This window comes from Triturus cristatus, chromosome 11, assembly GCF_964204655.1.
Source record: "Triturus cristatus chromosome 11, aTriCri1.1, whole genome shotgun sequence".
In the NCBI taxonomy this organism is placed as follows: Eukaryota; Metazoa; Chordata; class Amphibia; order Caudata; family Salamandridae; genus Triturus; species Triturus cristatus.
Window position 1 is genome coordinate 857,558,548 of NC_140594.1, and position 16,118 is coordinate 857,574,665.

Sequence of the window (16,118 nt, forward strand, 5' to 3'; positions counted from 1 at the left end):
GCACGATGTGAAATGACATGATGTGAAATGAGAAGAGCCATATTGGTGCAATGAGGTCATGTAAAAAATCCCACAATACGCCACTGAATGAGCTTCCTGGTCAGTCCTTCCCCGAGAAGGAAAGAGTTCTCCAGGGTGTAAAAGGTGCGTTCTATTGATCTGGGTCACTAGCTTTCATCTCCAATCGCGCCTATAAGTGAAACAAACTTGTATACATTGAAAACAGGAAGGAGTAGGGGCTAACAGCCGATAATTGTGTTTGTACTCTGTTAGTTCTCTACAAAATAGCTCCCAGGATCGTATTTTCCTTTGAAGGGAGTCCACCTTTTCTGATTTGAACTCGCGCACATACTTAGGTATTCCTGGGAGACCAGTATCCCTGTTTGTGGTCCAATGGGGGACTGAATTTCCCCACTGTTGAAAGTCGTAAAGGGCGCAAATCAATTAGTGATGGGGGCATATTTACAAGAAAGTGACGCAACGCAGCACTGTGAGCTAATTGCTGCGTCACTTTCAAAGCACAGGGATGCGTCATATTTACAACAATATGTTGCGTCCCTGTGTGTTCCCTTGCGCTGGCACACAATTGGCTGCAATGCGCTAATGCAGGCACACTTGTGCCATGGTGCAAGAATGGTGCAAGAGTGTCTGCATTTTAAGGGAGATTGTTTTTGTTCAGGAAGGGACACCTTCCTGCACAAAAACAATCATAAGTGGTGTTTTCCTCTTTCTATGTGTGCTGCAGAATGCAGCATGCATCGAAAGAGAAAAAAACTAGGAGAAATAAAAGTATTTCTCCTTGTTGCACCTCCTAATACCTTCCCTGGGGAGGCCTAGGATTCTGACAAATTCCCAGGTTTACAAAATGTTGTAAATGAAATGCCCCTTTCACCCAAAGTGCTGCGTGAAAAGTGGCCGTATTTACAAGGCCACGAAAAGCCACGCGTGGAGGCTTTAAGTGGCCTTGTAAATACGGAGCACCACACTGTGTCTCCGGTGGGGCAAAAAAGGTGACACACAGGCAGCCCAAGGGGCTTGTACATATGCCCCGTGGACTCTACTGAAACGCATCTGTCACATTCTTTGATGAAAACTTGCTGCAAACGACAAAGTTTGATCTACCCTCCCTCAAGAAGTAGATCTTTCAAGTCAAGAGATGACTGCCCATGAAAGGTTTTCTGTCTCAATAGATAAAGTAAAGCTTGTTGCTTTCCATAGTGCGGTAAGACTTCTAGCAGCTATAAAGAACAACCAAGACAGACAAATTGAACTCAATGGTCAAAATATTGGCAGATTCCTAAGCAAGATGGAAGCTTACCGTAGGACTCATCGCTGTCTGAAGACTTGATGCACACCAGGATGTGCTGGTCCAGTAGGTACCCGAGATCTGAAATAATTGGTGTAAGCTGCAATAAAGAAAGAGAGTAGTCAGGCAAGTTCATTTCTGTATGCATGTGTGGGGGTCTCAAACAAATAACTGCCCATGAGAATGAATGCCGATACTAATGAACATCAACAAAAGGTTAACCGTAAAACGTATGCCCTGACGACGTAAAGAAATGGGCTAATCGGGTAATGGATCAGGAAATACCTATCAAGATACACATATTTTGTGAACAAAAGTAAATTAGTTGCATTTGTAGGTGTCATATTGGATCTTTTTAGATAAACAGTTAGTATAGGCAGCATTGCAGAGAGGGACTTCATAAGTGTGCTTGCACTTTTCTTCAAAATTGGGATTTCGTGGGTGACCTTGTCAAATCTTCTGATGTCGTGGGATACACATGCGGGTTTGAGTTTTTGTTTAAGGTGTTCCGGTGTGGTGAGTTTCAGTGCTTTACAGGTAAGGCCAGCTATTTTAAAGAAACAGCGGTTCTTGATGGGCAATCATTTACTTAATGTGAGGCCAGAGCTGATGTTGTCAGATTCCTTTGATTTTGTCAGGAATGGAACCTAGAGAAGCCATCCTAGTTTTTGGGGCGCCAGTTAGTAGGACACCGCCATATTCCAGATACGATAAAAATAGTGACTCAACTACTACTTGAAGTTCTCACTTGGATATGAGGTGTCTGAAGCGTTTGGGTTGCTGCAGGTGAAATCTAGACAATTTGCGACTTCGTAGGGGAGTCAAGCAGAGATTTTCATCCAGGATAAAGGAAAGAGAGTTGCCATTTTTAGGATTAACACCTGAGTCTCCAACAGACTTTATTCAATGTCTTTCCTCATTATTTGAGTTTGGAGTAAGAGGCATAAATTCTATTTTGAGGGTTTTAAATTACAAGCATCTTTGAGCCATCCACCCATGCATGCTGCCGGGCTGCATGATATAATCACACGTGCCTTTACTATGCAATCTTTACTACATAATGCCGCTGTCGCCAAAGCCTTTACCACGCACATGCCTTCACCACGTATGCTTTTACAATGCAAGGAAAGTATATCTAAGGTAAATAAAACCCCTATATAACATATTTCTTTTAATTGGGGAACGCCCAACTTTTTAAAAATACATATTTTATTTATGGGGGAATCACGCATGGGCCACCTTTTTTGCAATCTTACCACCCTATTCCCTTACCCACCCCTAAAACCTAAAAACACCCTTACCACCTAATTCCCTTACTCACCCCTAAACTCTAAAACCACCCTTAGCACCCTAATCCCTTACCTAGTAGCAACTGCTACTGAACAGGCGTGAGGGGGGGAATTAAAAATACAATTTTGATAAACCACTCACCTGGATGCGGCCAGCCTCGTGGCCGGCTGCACCTCTCCTCTGTTCTCTTCCTGGCTTCTGTGGAAGCATAAAGCACCCAGGCTCCCCATAGCCCATGACAACGCTGCAATGCAGCACTGTGATTGGTCTGAAGGCTGTGGTTCAGTGCTCAGACAGGTAATGGCACCATGGGCATGTTCTCAACACAGGCTGTAATGCAGCCTGGGTGGAGAACATGCAAAGTGCGCATGATGATTTGACCAGCCTGAGATGGCTGGCCAAAATCTCATGTGCATTTACGAAGTGCCTACCACTCCCCCAGCCACTAAACAGGCCAGCCCTGCACGCCCCCAACCAACTGAGCCAGTAGTTTAAATAAAATGATAATAACGTTATTATCATTTTATTTTTCAGTTTTTAATTGCTCGCTCAGCGAGCAGTGGGGTGACGCTCCTCGCCTTAGCAGAGGAGCAACCACTGCCCTTACCCACCCTTAAATCCTAAAAACACCCTTAGCACCCAATTCCCTTTCCCTCCCCTAAACCTTAAAATCACCCATACCACCCTATAACCTTACCCACCCATAAACCACTAACCTTATATATACAATTACCATTATCATATATCATATCATATCATATGTGCTAAGTGCACGTCACCCAAGGGTCTCAAAGCACTAGCCTAAACACAAGAACATGAAGGGAAAAGAGCAAAGGGAGCCGACAGGGAGAGGAGAGATCAGAACAGCCAGGTTTTAAGAATCTTACGAAATTTTCTGTGGTTGGTTTCCATACGTAGATGCAAAGGGAGCAAGTTCCACTGGGTGGGGGCAAAATATGAAAAAGATCTCCTGCCATTCCTGGCGGTACAGATCTTAAAAGGTATACGACGATGTTTGTTGGAGGACCTGAGGGTTCTGGTAGGTTTGTAACGTGGTCCGTTCCCATAGATGGTTTTGTGGACCAGGCAGTTGATCTTAAAGAGTATACGTTTTCTGATGGGAAGCCAGTGGACAGCTCTCCAACTTGGTGTCGAGAGGGATCAGGAGGGTACATTTAATATAAGTCTAGCAGCTGTGTTTTGTAGCACATGTAGTTTGGTGAGAAGCTCTGCAATAATGGAGGCCATTAGGGCGTTTCCATAATCTAGCCGACTGATGATAAATCCTTGGACCAGCGACATCCGAGATGCCATTGGAACCCATTGGAAGATCTTACGAAGTCTGCACATTAGTCCATAGCAAATGCCCGCTACATGATTAAAATGGTCTGTCATGGAGAGGTTGTTATCAATCATCACCCCAAGATTATGAACCACCGACTTGGGAGATGGACAAGATTGGGAGGCCACTAATCACTCGACCACAGGGTTTGAGCTTTGCCAAAGAGGATGATTTCCGTCTTGCTGGTGTTAAGTTGCAGATGATTAGTTTGCATCCAGATGTGAATGTTAGTCATGCACTTCATAAATCGGAGTTTGGTGTCCGTTGGATCTGGGCCTAGCGTGATTAGTAGTTGTGTATCGTCACCATATGACACAGTGTCGAAGCCATACTATCTGATCACTCTAGCTAGAGGTTCCACGTACAGATTGAAAAGTGTGGGGTTTAGAATAGAACAATGGGGGACACCCTTGTCTATCACATGGCTGTGGGAGACAAAAGTATCTACGTGTTATGTTGTAAAGGCATGTGTGATAAAGTCATACGCGTGCTACAAACATTCGTGGTAAAGGCAATGAGTGGTAATGGATACGTGGTAAAGGCAATGCATGGTAATGGATGCGTGGTAAAGTCTGGTTTGCCGCTGCCTCTGGTTAAGACAACCAGATGCTAGTTTCACATCCCTTATTAAAAGGCAAAGGTAAACATTGTATGCGTAGTAGTACAAGCAAGCTTCATTTATTTAAAATTAATTTTTCAGTTTTTAGGATAAAACATTTTAGTAAAGGGCTTCATGTAAACAACATAGGATTGGTCCTTCAAAGGACAGTGGCATGGCTGTGAGAATTACTAAATACACAATTACGGTATAAAAGATGTACAACCTGTGTCTGACTGTCTGGAATCAAATTTGAGATATCCCCATGCTGCTTTAGTCTTCCTTGATAAGTCTGGGGCATAACAACACAAGGTGGCATTGCAGACGTGACTGTGGCCTCTTTGGGTTTTTATCACCCCTTTGTAGGACTGGCATTAGCATTAGAAAAATATATACTTATAATATGCTTACTTATAGGGGCTTTTAGTCAACCCTTTTCATCCATTTGTGTGTTATTGTGTCATTCATATTTTTCTTTCGCTCACTGCGTGCATACAACATAGGGCTATAGGTCAGCCCTTGGCTAATTTTACTGTGAGTAAAAGCATTATGATATTTCACGAGCAACACAATCACACACTAAGTAGTTTCCCCTTAGTGCCAGGAACCACTATGACAAGATGTGCTTCGTGAGACAAAAAATATATTTGTGCTTTTACAAATGTTTTATTTTTCATATTGGCAAGGGACCGTAACCGCCCCCAGAGTAATAAGGCTTTATGAAAACCATGGCAAAACAAATGATGACAAAGCCGAGAGGCTGGCAACCAACCCCAGACCAATTAGCTTTGTTGTTGTTCCTGTGTATAAATGCACTGAACAAAACCACTGCCATTGAACCCACATGAAGGGCGACTGTGCCTGTGTATTGTGCCTTCAATACCAGTTTTTAGGGTGTTGATAGATTTAAGATGAGTTATTTTGATACATGAAAGGAAATGAAAATAAGTTCCATAAAGCGCTTGAATGCCCTAGGGCATTTTGGCGCTGGTAGCACAGCAGATGGATGGTAATGACAACTAGTTTTGAAGCAATAAGTTAAAAAGCCAGGGCTTAAGATTCTTTCTAAACACTAAGGGAAGAACTGGTCTTTACGTTGAGGGGTAGGGCATTCCACTATTTTGTTGTGCCATACACAAAACTTCTACCCCTCCAATGCATTCTTCTGAACTTAGGCCTTTAAGGTTGGCTGCTGAGGATGATCAATGTGGCCTAGCGGTAATATATCTGGTCAATTTATTTTTTAAATGGTCAGGGCCTTCTCCATGTACGGCCTTAAAGGCCATGCACAGCGCCCTAAAGTCTATCCTCTTATCAACTGGCAGCCAGTGAACTTCTACTAGAGCCTTAGCCACTGAGCTTTGTCTAGGTATTCCCATCAATAGGCGAGCTGCCAAGTTCTGCAGAATTTGTAGTTTGCTAAGAAGTTGTTTCTCTATATTGATATAAAGACCATTACAGTAATCTGTTTTTTAATAGAGTGAGGGCAGTTACCACTAGTTTCTTCAGCTCCAAAGGAATAAAAGGTAAGATCTTTCTTAGAATTTGTAATGTAAAAAAGGCGCTTGAAGTAATGGCACTCACCTGTGTATACATTTGGTTGCCATCTGCATATTGGTAAACAAACATCCTGAGATGTGTGAGTGGATCACCAAGGCGTGGAAGATTATGTACTATGGCCAAGTCAGAACCCAGATGGCTGTATGCCTAGGAAATGGTTGTTGACTGATTTGCTATGCATCACTCCTTCAACTGTGCCAAAAATGGAAGCTGGTGATAGGATACTAGCTTTCAGTCAATAGCGATTTTAGGTGATTTCTTTACATGGGACTTGACATTAACAACTTTTAGGCATTCAGGGATAGTGTAATCTTCAAGGGATAATTTTGCCATTTTTAACAAGTGTAATAGAAAAGTTTGGAATAGTTCTTTAACTTGTGGGTTCTACAGATGAGGCTTACTGCTTTTCTGTTAAGTACACCAGAGATCTGTGCCTCTAACTGATGGGTCCGAAACTGATTCTTTAAATGGCTACCATCTGTGGAGATGTAGGGCAGGCCATAGAGAAGAATCAAATGAAGACCTAATACTCTTTATTTACTCCAGGGAACAATGTCCAACTCATTACAGCTGATGTCAATGAGGTCAGCAGCAGAGGTGGTTTGTAGTGCTTTGGCTTCGGAGAGCTTGAGAAAGTAGAACACTTTCATGACTGTGTAATGGCAGTCTTGTAGCAGACTTGTGAAGTGTATGACTCCAGAGGTTTTACAGTATGGGGGAAATGTTTGGCTGAGAGGGAGTTTATGAAATCCCTGACGCTGTGGGAAAACCCAGAATTAGGTCAGTACTGCTGACAACATATATATTACAATATGGAACAGGTAGATCATGTAAAGACCATTTAATTGGCTGCTCACTCGGCCTTGGCTACTAATCCTTTGTGGATCATGATCTGTGAGTGTCTTGCAACAGTGAGACACGGTTCGCTAATGAGAGTGTTTCCATTTGTGGTGATCTTCTCTCAAAAGACTACAGGGCAGGAACCCAGAACACGGAGGGAAGGCGTGGAAGGCGTGGAAGGATCCCCGAAGTAATCGCTAATGATGTATTCTAAGAGAGGCCATGGGCTTCAACACTGCTGGGCCTGGAGGAAGGCTGCAATTCGTCTCTGTGCATGGTGCAAGCCATGCATTTCAGCTGAGGCTACATGCAGAGATGAGCCTACGAGGCCCGTAGGCAAAAGGAGCTGTGTGTGAGCGTGAGGCCCTCCCTGCTTGCCACCTGCTGAGTTGAGTGGCAGTGACACACCCCCTGGCCTCTTACCCCTACCTCAGTTAATTGCTTTGGGCCGCTACCATGCCAGGAAGACACCCGCAACGCCTCAGCACCGACCGTGGCAAGAAGCAAGCCGCAATCAGTCTTGAAGAGGAGTTGTCATAACACCGACAAGACAAGAGAGTTGACTAGTGATTATTTTTAAATGGTGCTACATGGAGGTGTCAGATTGAGGGAGACAGTCTATGATTGGTGAAAACTAAGACTTGTATGATCAAAGGAACTGCACTAAACTAGATTTTTAATAGCCAAGATTCATACCTCTTGAATGCACTGATGAAAGAGAGCGCCCATGGCACTGGCAAGATGGGTAAAGGAGATACATAACAGAAGACACTAGTATTTGAACAAAGGAAAATAGCCCACCATACAACAACCACATGTGAAACTGAGGATGGGGTGACTAAGATGGAGTCAGAAGACCCGAATATACGTGCAGAGACCATATTGTTAGAACTTTAAGCCAGCCAAAAACCAATAGATTCAAAAATAGATTCAGTGACATTCCACCTGGATCGGTTTACGTAAGGGATCAGCAGATTGTCAGATTAGATGTAGCCAAGAGACGCATCCCTGACCTAGAAGACAATATGATAAATTGGATCCAGGAGCTTGGAAACGAGAGTCCAGTCCAGAGCTTGCGGGAGACCAGAGACCAGAGAGACCAGAGAGAGACCAGAGCGAGCAGCAGCTGCAGTGGTAGCGGCGAAGCAGCAGCGGCAGCTGCAGCGGGAGATCAGAGAATCAGTGCCCCGTGTAAACCGCGAGCCGCGGCGAAGGTCGAAGGTCGCAGCGAGAGTAGTCCTCGTCTAGCGGCTTGAGCTTTTCAGGAGGTATCTTGGTGGCCCAGGAGTGCCGGGTCGGAGCGGTGGATTGCGGAGCTAGTCGGGCGCAAGCAGAGCAGCAGGGCGGGAAGCGGCGGAAATCGACTAGCTGTCTTCCTGCGCCACCTATGACACTGCACCCACTGCAGAGGTGCGTTAGCCTCTAAACCCCGTCTGGAGCCCGAGCCTGAGCCTGAGCCCGATTCCCCTGCCCCCTTGGTCCCACTGAGTCGCTCCGTTTGGTGAGGCAGTTGGCTTTTGCAGATTCTGTGGCCGCCTTCGCCCGGTGCAGCAGCAGACAGCGCAGCCAGCGCGAGGCACTGATCCCGGGAAAGACTGGGCAGCGCGTGGCGGCTGGAGCGGCTGGCTCAGGAGCCCTGACTCATCGATTTACGGTGCAAGCGGAAGCAAGAAGGGTGGTGAAGACACCAGAACGGTTCATCCACCGGAGCGGGTGAGCTAGACGGTCTAGGTGGACCAGGTCCCTTCTTAATTAAACCACAAGGCGGGAGGAAGGCGGGGGAAATTTTCTGGTTGCATTAAAGACCCCCCCCCCCCGTAAGGTTTTGATCAAACTTTAACCACGGAATCACCAATTTTCATATTAATAGGATTGGATTAAATTTTAAAAACATCATTACAAAGCAGGCAAGCGGTGAAAAGTGAGCCCCCCCGACATTGAAGCCCTAACGGGGCATGTGCTCCTATGACTGTTTCTAAAAAATCTAGCAGTTTTACATAGAGCTGCTCCTAAGCACGAAGATCCTTGCTCTGGTGTCAGGTTCTTTGGTGCTAGTTCAAGCAAGGGGCTGCTCAAATGAGATCAGGGACAATCCGCCAAGTGGCAACAGGCAGAAAAACAAGTAAAAAATCTAAAAATAAAAAACCTAAAGAAGAGGTTTCACTGTTTAATCATTCACCAAAGGAAAAAGGTTCAAGGGAGAGGCTGGTTTCTGTTCCAACGCCAACAATAATAATGCCAAACCTAAAAAATAATTCAGGGATCCGCAAATTCTTCCTGTTGAAGGACCCAATGGCGGCAATATACGCTCCAACAATTGAAGCCGCCCAGCTGCCAAGTCCAATGCGTCCAGATAAATCAAGAGCTAACCCCTCTCGAATTCTAGAAGTCTCAATTAACGTTGGGCATAGGGATCCATCCCCACAAAAAAAGAAGGTTTGTCCAGAAGAGGGAAAGTCACTAACCACAATAGCGCAGGTCCATCAGACAATGCCTCCAACTCCAGTTACCACATTCACAAACAATTTAGAAATGCTCATTAAAACTCCTCACTCGTACATACTCAAGCAAGCGGATAATGCTGTATTAGAGGGGGGTACCGAGATCCTTACAGAAGGGAGTGCCCGGTTTAACCCCAATACAAGTTCTGTAGCCCACCATCTAGCCTCGGATTGCAATATACCTTCAACTGGTCCAAAGGTAGGAAAACATTCTGCTTTCCTCAAGGAAGAAGGCTTCCTCAATTCAAAAGAGTCACTTGCTTCAAAGGAACAATTAACAAACACTCTTGCACAGGTTCGCTCCATGGAAGAAGTACCTGCCAAATTACTTTCCATGCTAAACAACTCTAACTTGGTGGAAATCTTGGAACTATTGGAATCCAAGAACCAGGAAATAATTCCTTTAGGAAACAATTTGCAACCAGATTTAAGCAATAAAACTCCACAAGGAACACCCACAATAGCCGCATCGACACCTCTAAACTCACCTGGTAAATTAGCCTCTCAGAACTCAGGACCTGTGGAAGATTTCCAAGGCTCCTCCAGTGCAAGTCATCATTATTTCTCACCTCCAATAACTATTTCTTCAGTTAGCAGGATTGAGCTGGGGTCGGAGATCTCGCCGAACCATAACAAAAATCAGTCAAACGCACATTGGTCCCAATCGCTAATTCATTCCTTGGATCAAGCTATAAGGGTTCTAAACTTTCAATCAGACAAATTGGATGTTCAAATTGATCTGGTTAATCTCATTGCAAGTCATATTTCTGGCATAAATACTAAAATGGATTTAATAACATTGTTATTAACAAGTAGGGGAAAGAAGGATCAGCAAACATACAATAACAGCCAACCTTTTAGCTGTGGCTGTGGCTCGATCATAGAGAAATTGTCATCCCTCCCAGAAATCCTAAAGGACATCTTAGGGGAAGTAAAACAATCTTGCTTTAGTAAACAGTCTTCCCAACTACAAAAAACTGTTGAACAAGAGGCTAAAATGAATCACACTAACCAATCTATAGGGGGAATCAAAAACGCAAATAATACAGAGAGAGCGGATCACCAGACTCAAATAGATCTAACAGTTCCCCATTTAGACGCTCCCCAAATCCCTTCTAAGGCCTCGGGGGGACCGAACCCTACAAAACGGGAAAGAAAGCGTGCAAGGAAGGCTCGGCCTAAACAAAACAAACAGTTAAGTCCTGTTTTGAAGAACACTACATCGCAAGTTACATTAAAAGCTATTCAAGAGGAAAAATTCCCCATTTCCCCTTTCGGGGCAAAACATCTGGATTCAGAAAACGCAAATACCTCCCAGGTTAGCGAAACACAACACAGCACTATCCCTCCCATGCTACCCCAAAAGAAAGTTTATTTCTTTCAAAAGAGTAATAGGTCTATAGAGGGCAATGCATGCCAGGAATCTAACCAGGAAGTGCACCAATTGGTAAACAACGAAACAATAGAAAAAGAGGGTTCCGGTAATACAATTCAAGTGACGGGCAAAAGCGATTTTAGTCGAAAAAGTGGCCCAAATGTGGATATACAGGAAACGAAAAAAGGTCTAGTAGAGGGAGTTCCGTTTCCGCAGCCAGACAGGTCGCCTCAGGCACCTACATCCCCCAGAGCCCAAAAATTCACCAACCAAATAGAGATCACAATAAGTGGAACAGCCCGACATTGCAAGCTCCACCATCAGGATCTCGGCCCAGAACAAAATGACATCAATATGATTAGTAAACTGGGCCAGTTGGAACGGACAACGGAAGTGAAAAAAGCTTATCCGAAGGCCTGCGAATTGCGCCCTCATAAGGGCCCGCTTCTAACAACCACCTCAGAGCGGGGAAGTAAGGACAATTTATATTCACACTCCAACGTTCAAAATGAATCAGATGGGTCCGAAATGAAACTGTTATTTGTTCCTGAATACAAGTCCACAGGACCTCAAGACATATTAAATAGAGGGAACCTATTGAGGTTATTTAAAGAAATTCCAGAATTAAAAGGTATTCATTCTGGAGATTTAATAGCCGTGGAATTCAAACCAAAGGCGGTAGTCGAAGAGACCTTGACTACTTGGGCCTCAAAGGGCCTGGTGGATAGAATTCATTCAACAAGCACAAGGTTTGGTGCATGGGGCATCATGTTGAAGGCTTACAACCACCCAAGATATCCGCATCCTCTCCTTAAAAATTCTAAAGACGCGGACCCGACAGAGAAAAACAATCTCACGTGTGTGCGAGGTGCACGTTCAGATTCTCCCGTTATGCTAAATAATGATGACAGGTTAAACATAATAGGAAGTATTAGAAGTCCGGTAGGAAGCATCCTGGAGTCCAGAGATTGGTCCTGGGTGTCTAAAACATTAAATAACAAGCATACCTAATGATGAAAGGAAAAACTCAATAGGAGAAGGGAGGCCGGTTTCCAGGCAGGAAGAGGCTCATACAGTCAACATCTCAATTTGTTCATGGAATATTCATGGCTTTAAAGACATGGGGCAGGACAACTAAACACTAACTTTCTTTACCCATCATGACATCATCCTGCTTCAAGAAACTTGGAACATGTCAATAATTTCCCTTCCAGGATTTATAGACTTCCACATTCTGGCCGAAAGACACTCAAGATTTGGACATCCAAGAGGGGGCCTCTCAACCTATATAAACCAAAACCTGGATTGGTCATCGGAAGTACTGGACATGGGGATCGCATGGGTCCAAGTGACCAAACTAAGCAGCAGATATTCGCCCGAAGAACATATCCGGCAACTATTAGTAATCAATGTCTATATCCATCCGGAAAGGAAAGAGCAGAACGAAAAATATATGACCCTGATCACTCTAATAAAAACTCTGCAGAAAAGTCATCGGTACTGCCAAATTATCATCTCGGGCGATTTCAATTGCAATCTAATAACTAACACCTTGCATGATAGCAAAAGGCAAGATAAACAGGGAGCTAAAATGTTAACAAAACAACTTCAATCTCTTGGCCTGACAATCTTGAATGGAAAAACCCTGGGTGATATTCCAGCGGCAGTCACATTTCTGAGTGGAAATACTGCTTCAACGATTGATTTTGTTATTCTAAGTAACAAACTGCTCCCGCAAGTTGATACCCTCAAAGTTTTACCTCGAGTTGAGAGTGACCATCTTCCTCTTATTGTAAAAATGAACATCAAAGCTAAACTTGCCCAAAAAATCAAATCCATAGTGCTTTACCCAGAAAAATTTAACCTTCGAAAACTTAATTGGTTGGGAGAATGTCCACAACTTATTCAAGAGACAGCCCGGCAATTTTTGGACAATGAGGTTACTCATCCTGAAGCAGGTTCCGTTAAACCCTGGGAACAGCTGGTCGAGTTATTAGTTCAAAGATTCCCAGCCACGAGGGGTTGCAACTCAAGGTCAGTTACTAAAAGAGAGCCCTGGTTCAATTACGAGCTAAGAGAACAAAAAAGAGGGATCGCACGAGAGGTGCGTTCTAAACTTCGTGCAGCAAAAACAGGCAGGAAATCTGAAAAATGGAGGCTGTGCCAACTGAGGAGCAAATACAGGAAGAACTTGAAAAGCGCAAAATCAGAGCATAAGAGGGGCATTTGGTTACACCTATTGACCGCTAGTAAAAAGTCTAACAGCAGCGACTTCTGGAGCATCATAAACAAATTGTCATCAGGCCCAAAATTACAGCAGGAAGCTGGAATCAGTCAAGAAACATGGGTTCACCATGTCAAATCCATGTACAACAATACAGAAATAGGCTCCACTGAAGAGCAAAATGGGCAGCTTCCTCAACAGGAGGCAAAACAATTAGTTCCTGACCTGGTCAATTTTGTAGAATCTGCAGTAAGCTCAGACGCATTTAGCCACGAGCTAACCAATGAAAAGGAGCTAAAAACGTTCATATTAAAACTTAATACCAAGGGAGCGGCAGGTCCCAATGGACTTCCAAACGCAATTTTCAAGAGCGACCCAGCCTTTTGGCCAGCTCGTCTTACTCCCGTCTTCAATGAGATCTATACACGATCTAATGCTCCGGTCTCCTGGAAAGGGAATATTATTCACCCTATATTTAAAAAGGGTGACCACCGCAATCCGGGTAATTACAGACTGATCTCATTGATAGACGTGGAGGCTAAACTCTATGCTTCTTGTCTTCTGGTCCATCTTCAAGATTGGATGGAAGAGAAGAAAAAAATTCCGAAGTTCCAGACGGGCTTCAGGCAAGGGATGGGCACCCTAACTAACTTGACAATTCTAGCCCTTTTAACTGAAAAAGCGCAAAGAAAGAAATCGCGATTATTTGCATGCTTCGTGGATATTAAATCTGCCTTCGATTGAGTTAATAGGGGCCAACTTTGGAAGAAACTCGAGGCTTGGGGATTGCCGAGCATAATGCTCAGTGCCATAACCAACTTATACTCGGATACTTGGGCCAGAGTAAAGCTGGGCGACGGATATAGCACAACTCCTAGGATTCAGACGCAGCAAGGTTTGAAGCAAGGATGCGTTCTAGCTCCCAGCCTCTTTAATTTGTTTCTTTCAGATATTGCACAGCACCTGGAAAAAGCCGACTGTCATCCACCTAAAATGGCCAACGAGTCAGTCGCCATTTTACAATATGCAGACGACATCGTATTGCTGAGCCAAACCCCAATTGGTCTACAGAGATCCATAAACAATTTAGTAATCTATCTGGATCAGGAACATCTCGAACTAAACAAAGAAAAAACAAAAATCATTCGACTAGTGGATCATAAAAAAGCGAAATTTAAATGGTCGGCTAATGGGGCAACAGTGGAAGAACAGCATTCCTACAAATACCTTGGTGTAACAATAGGGCAAAATGCCTCCCACAAAGATCATAAATTGGCTCTCAAAGCTAAAGCTCAATCATTAATTTACTCGTACAAGCTTCTACGTAATAAAATCGACTGCCCGAATTACACGTATTTGTTAAAAACAATGGCCGCACAAATTTTGCCTAGCCTATCGTATGGTTTGGTCCCCTGGTGTGGTAAGGAAGCTATCTTGCTAAACGAGCTATTGTTAAGGATTTATAAGGCCGTCTTTTCATTGCCTAAATCTGCATCTCCAGCCCAGGTCCGTCTGGAATTTGGCCTTCAGCACCAAAAATTCAGAGGAATGAGCGGTTTCGTTAAATTGTGTTATAAATTTCGCTCTTCTGCATCCGACTCCATGAATAGATTATGTTGGGATGAAATTAGGGATCAGATGAACTTTGAAACACCGATGTCATGGGGCAACTTCCTGAAAACATCCTTGGATGAGCTGGAATTACAAACTGCATGGGAAAATGGGGACGACAAAGCAACTTTCAGCAAAGCTGCAAACGCATCAGCAAAAAGGAAATCTCTGCTGGCAGATAAAAATGAACTTAGCAAACGCTGGCACGGATGGACAGTTATTAACTCATATAATACCTTAAGGCCTCAAGCTTATTTATCTGCTCACTTTAGCCAGCATATAAAAAAGAGTTTTACGAATTTCAGAATGGGAATGCACGATTCAAAAGACCTGTATCCAACTTGGAAAAAGCCCCTTTTATCTGAGAACTGCCGACTATGTGGTTATAAATCAGAAACATTAATCCACTTATTATGTGCTTGTCCAGCAGTTTTGCCTGAAAGGAGACAGTGCTTAAAACTTATTTTTAATGCCTTGGAAATTCGTTCGAGCAGGCAAGCGGTAATAAGATGGCTGGAGGGGACGTCCATCATCTTGGCCTGCCGCGGTGTCAAATTTATGACAATGGTTAGAAAACTTTTATATCTCGCTGACGCCGTCCAATCCGGATTATAGACATTTTTACATAGTCTATCCATCATATTAGTTAATTGGGCAGTAAGCCACGTCCCTTTGTCAGCTGAAATAGACAGTAAAATCAATCAAAGTCATTATTATTGGGGTTTCAGCGCTATGCAAGCACCGACTAGATGGAGTTTGCAAGCAGGAATTATCGTAAATGTATTTAATGTAATGTAATAGTACTTTTTACACTTTTGTAATTTTATCGTGATTTTATGCAAATATTGATGGGGAATTGTAAAGATTTTAATTAATCAAACAATAAAAAAATGATAAAGAACGATGAATGCTTGGCTAAAGTTGAAAAACTGGTAAATACTATTGTAGAGAAAAATAAAGATTTACAGGTGTGCTCTTGCTGCAACAGCATTAGGATTATTGATGTGGCCAAATCTTCCAACATGGGATGCACAGACATTTTTATATAAAGCATCCTGTCTGACTTATTTACCGGATCCAACTTTTTTGAGCCGTTTTTGGTGGCAAAAGCCCATAGATCTCTTGGGCTCAGATCGTCTCCACACTCAACACGCAGACTGATCATTGCTAGGCTTCTTAACTTCAGAGACTGTGAGGCCCTCTTATGGCTGGTAAGGGAAAAGGAACCATTAAAATCTCAGGGCTCCACCCTGTTTATATTCCCAGACTTCACCTTGTTCTCACATGAAGCCAGATGTAAGCTTGCTGAGATGATATACACTCCAGGAGCTATAGATACTAAATGTGCGGTGTTAGACCCAGCCAAGATTTTAAGGGAAGATTTATATCTGCACAAGCACAGTGGATGCAACTACATTCTGCAAGAAGCAGATCAACATCAGGAAAGCATCACCAAGACCAGAACAATCAC

At 43.5% G+C, this 16,118-nt stretch overlaps 1 protein-coding gene across 4 annotated transcripts in view; it reads right to left on the reverse strand.

Moving 5' to 3' along the window:
• Positions 1-16,118, reverse strand: part of INPP5D (inositol polyphosphate-5-phosphatase D) — a 660,212-nt gene that overhangs the window by 166,737 nt on the left and 477,357 nt on the right. For all 4 annotated transcript variants that reach the window (XM_085634688.1, XM_085634689.1, XM_085634687.1 and 1 more), the window contains exon 22: positions 1,319-1,406. In XM_085634688.1, coding sequence (XP_085490814.1) covers positions 1,319-1,406 — 88 coding nt within the window. The remainder of the gene's footprint in view (positions 1-1,318; positions 1,407-16,118) is intronic.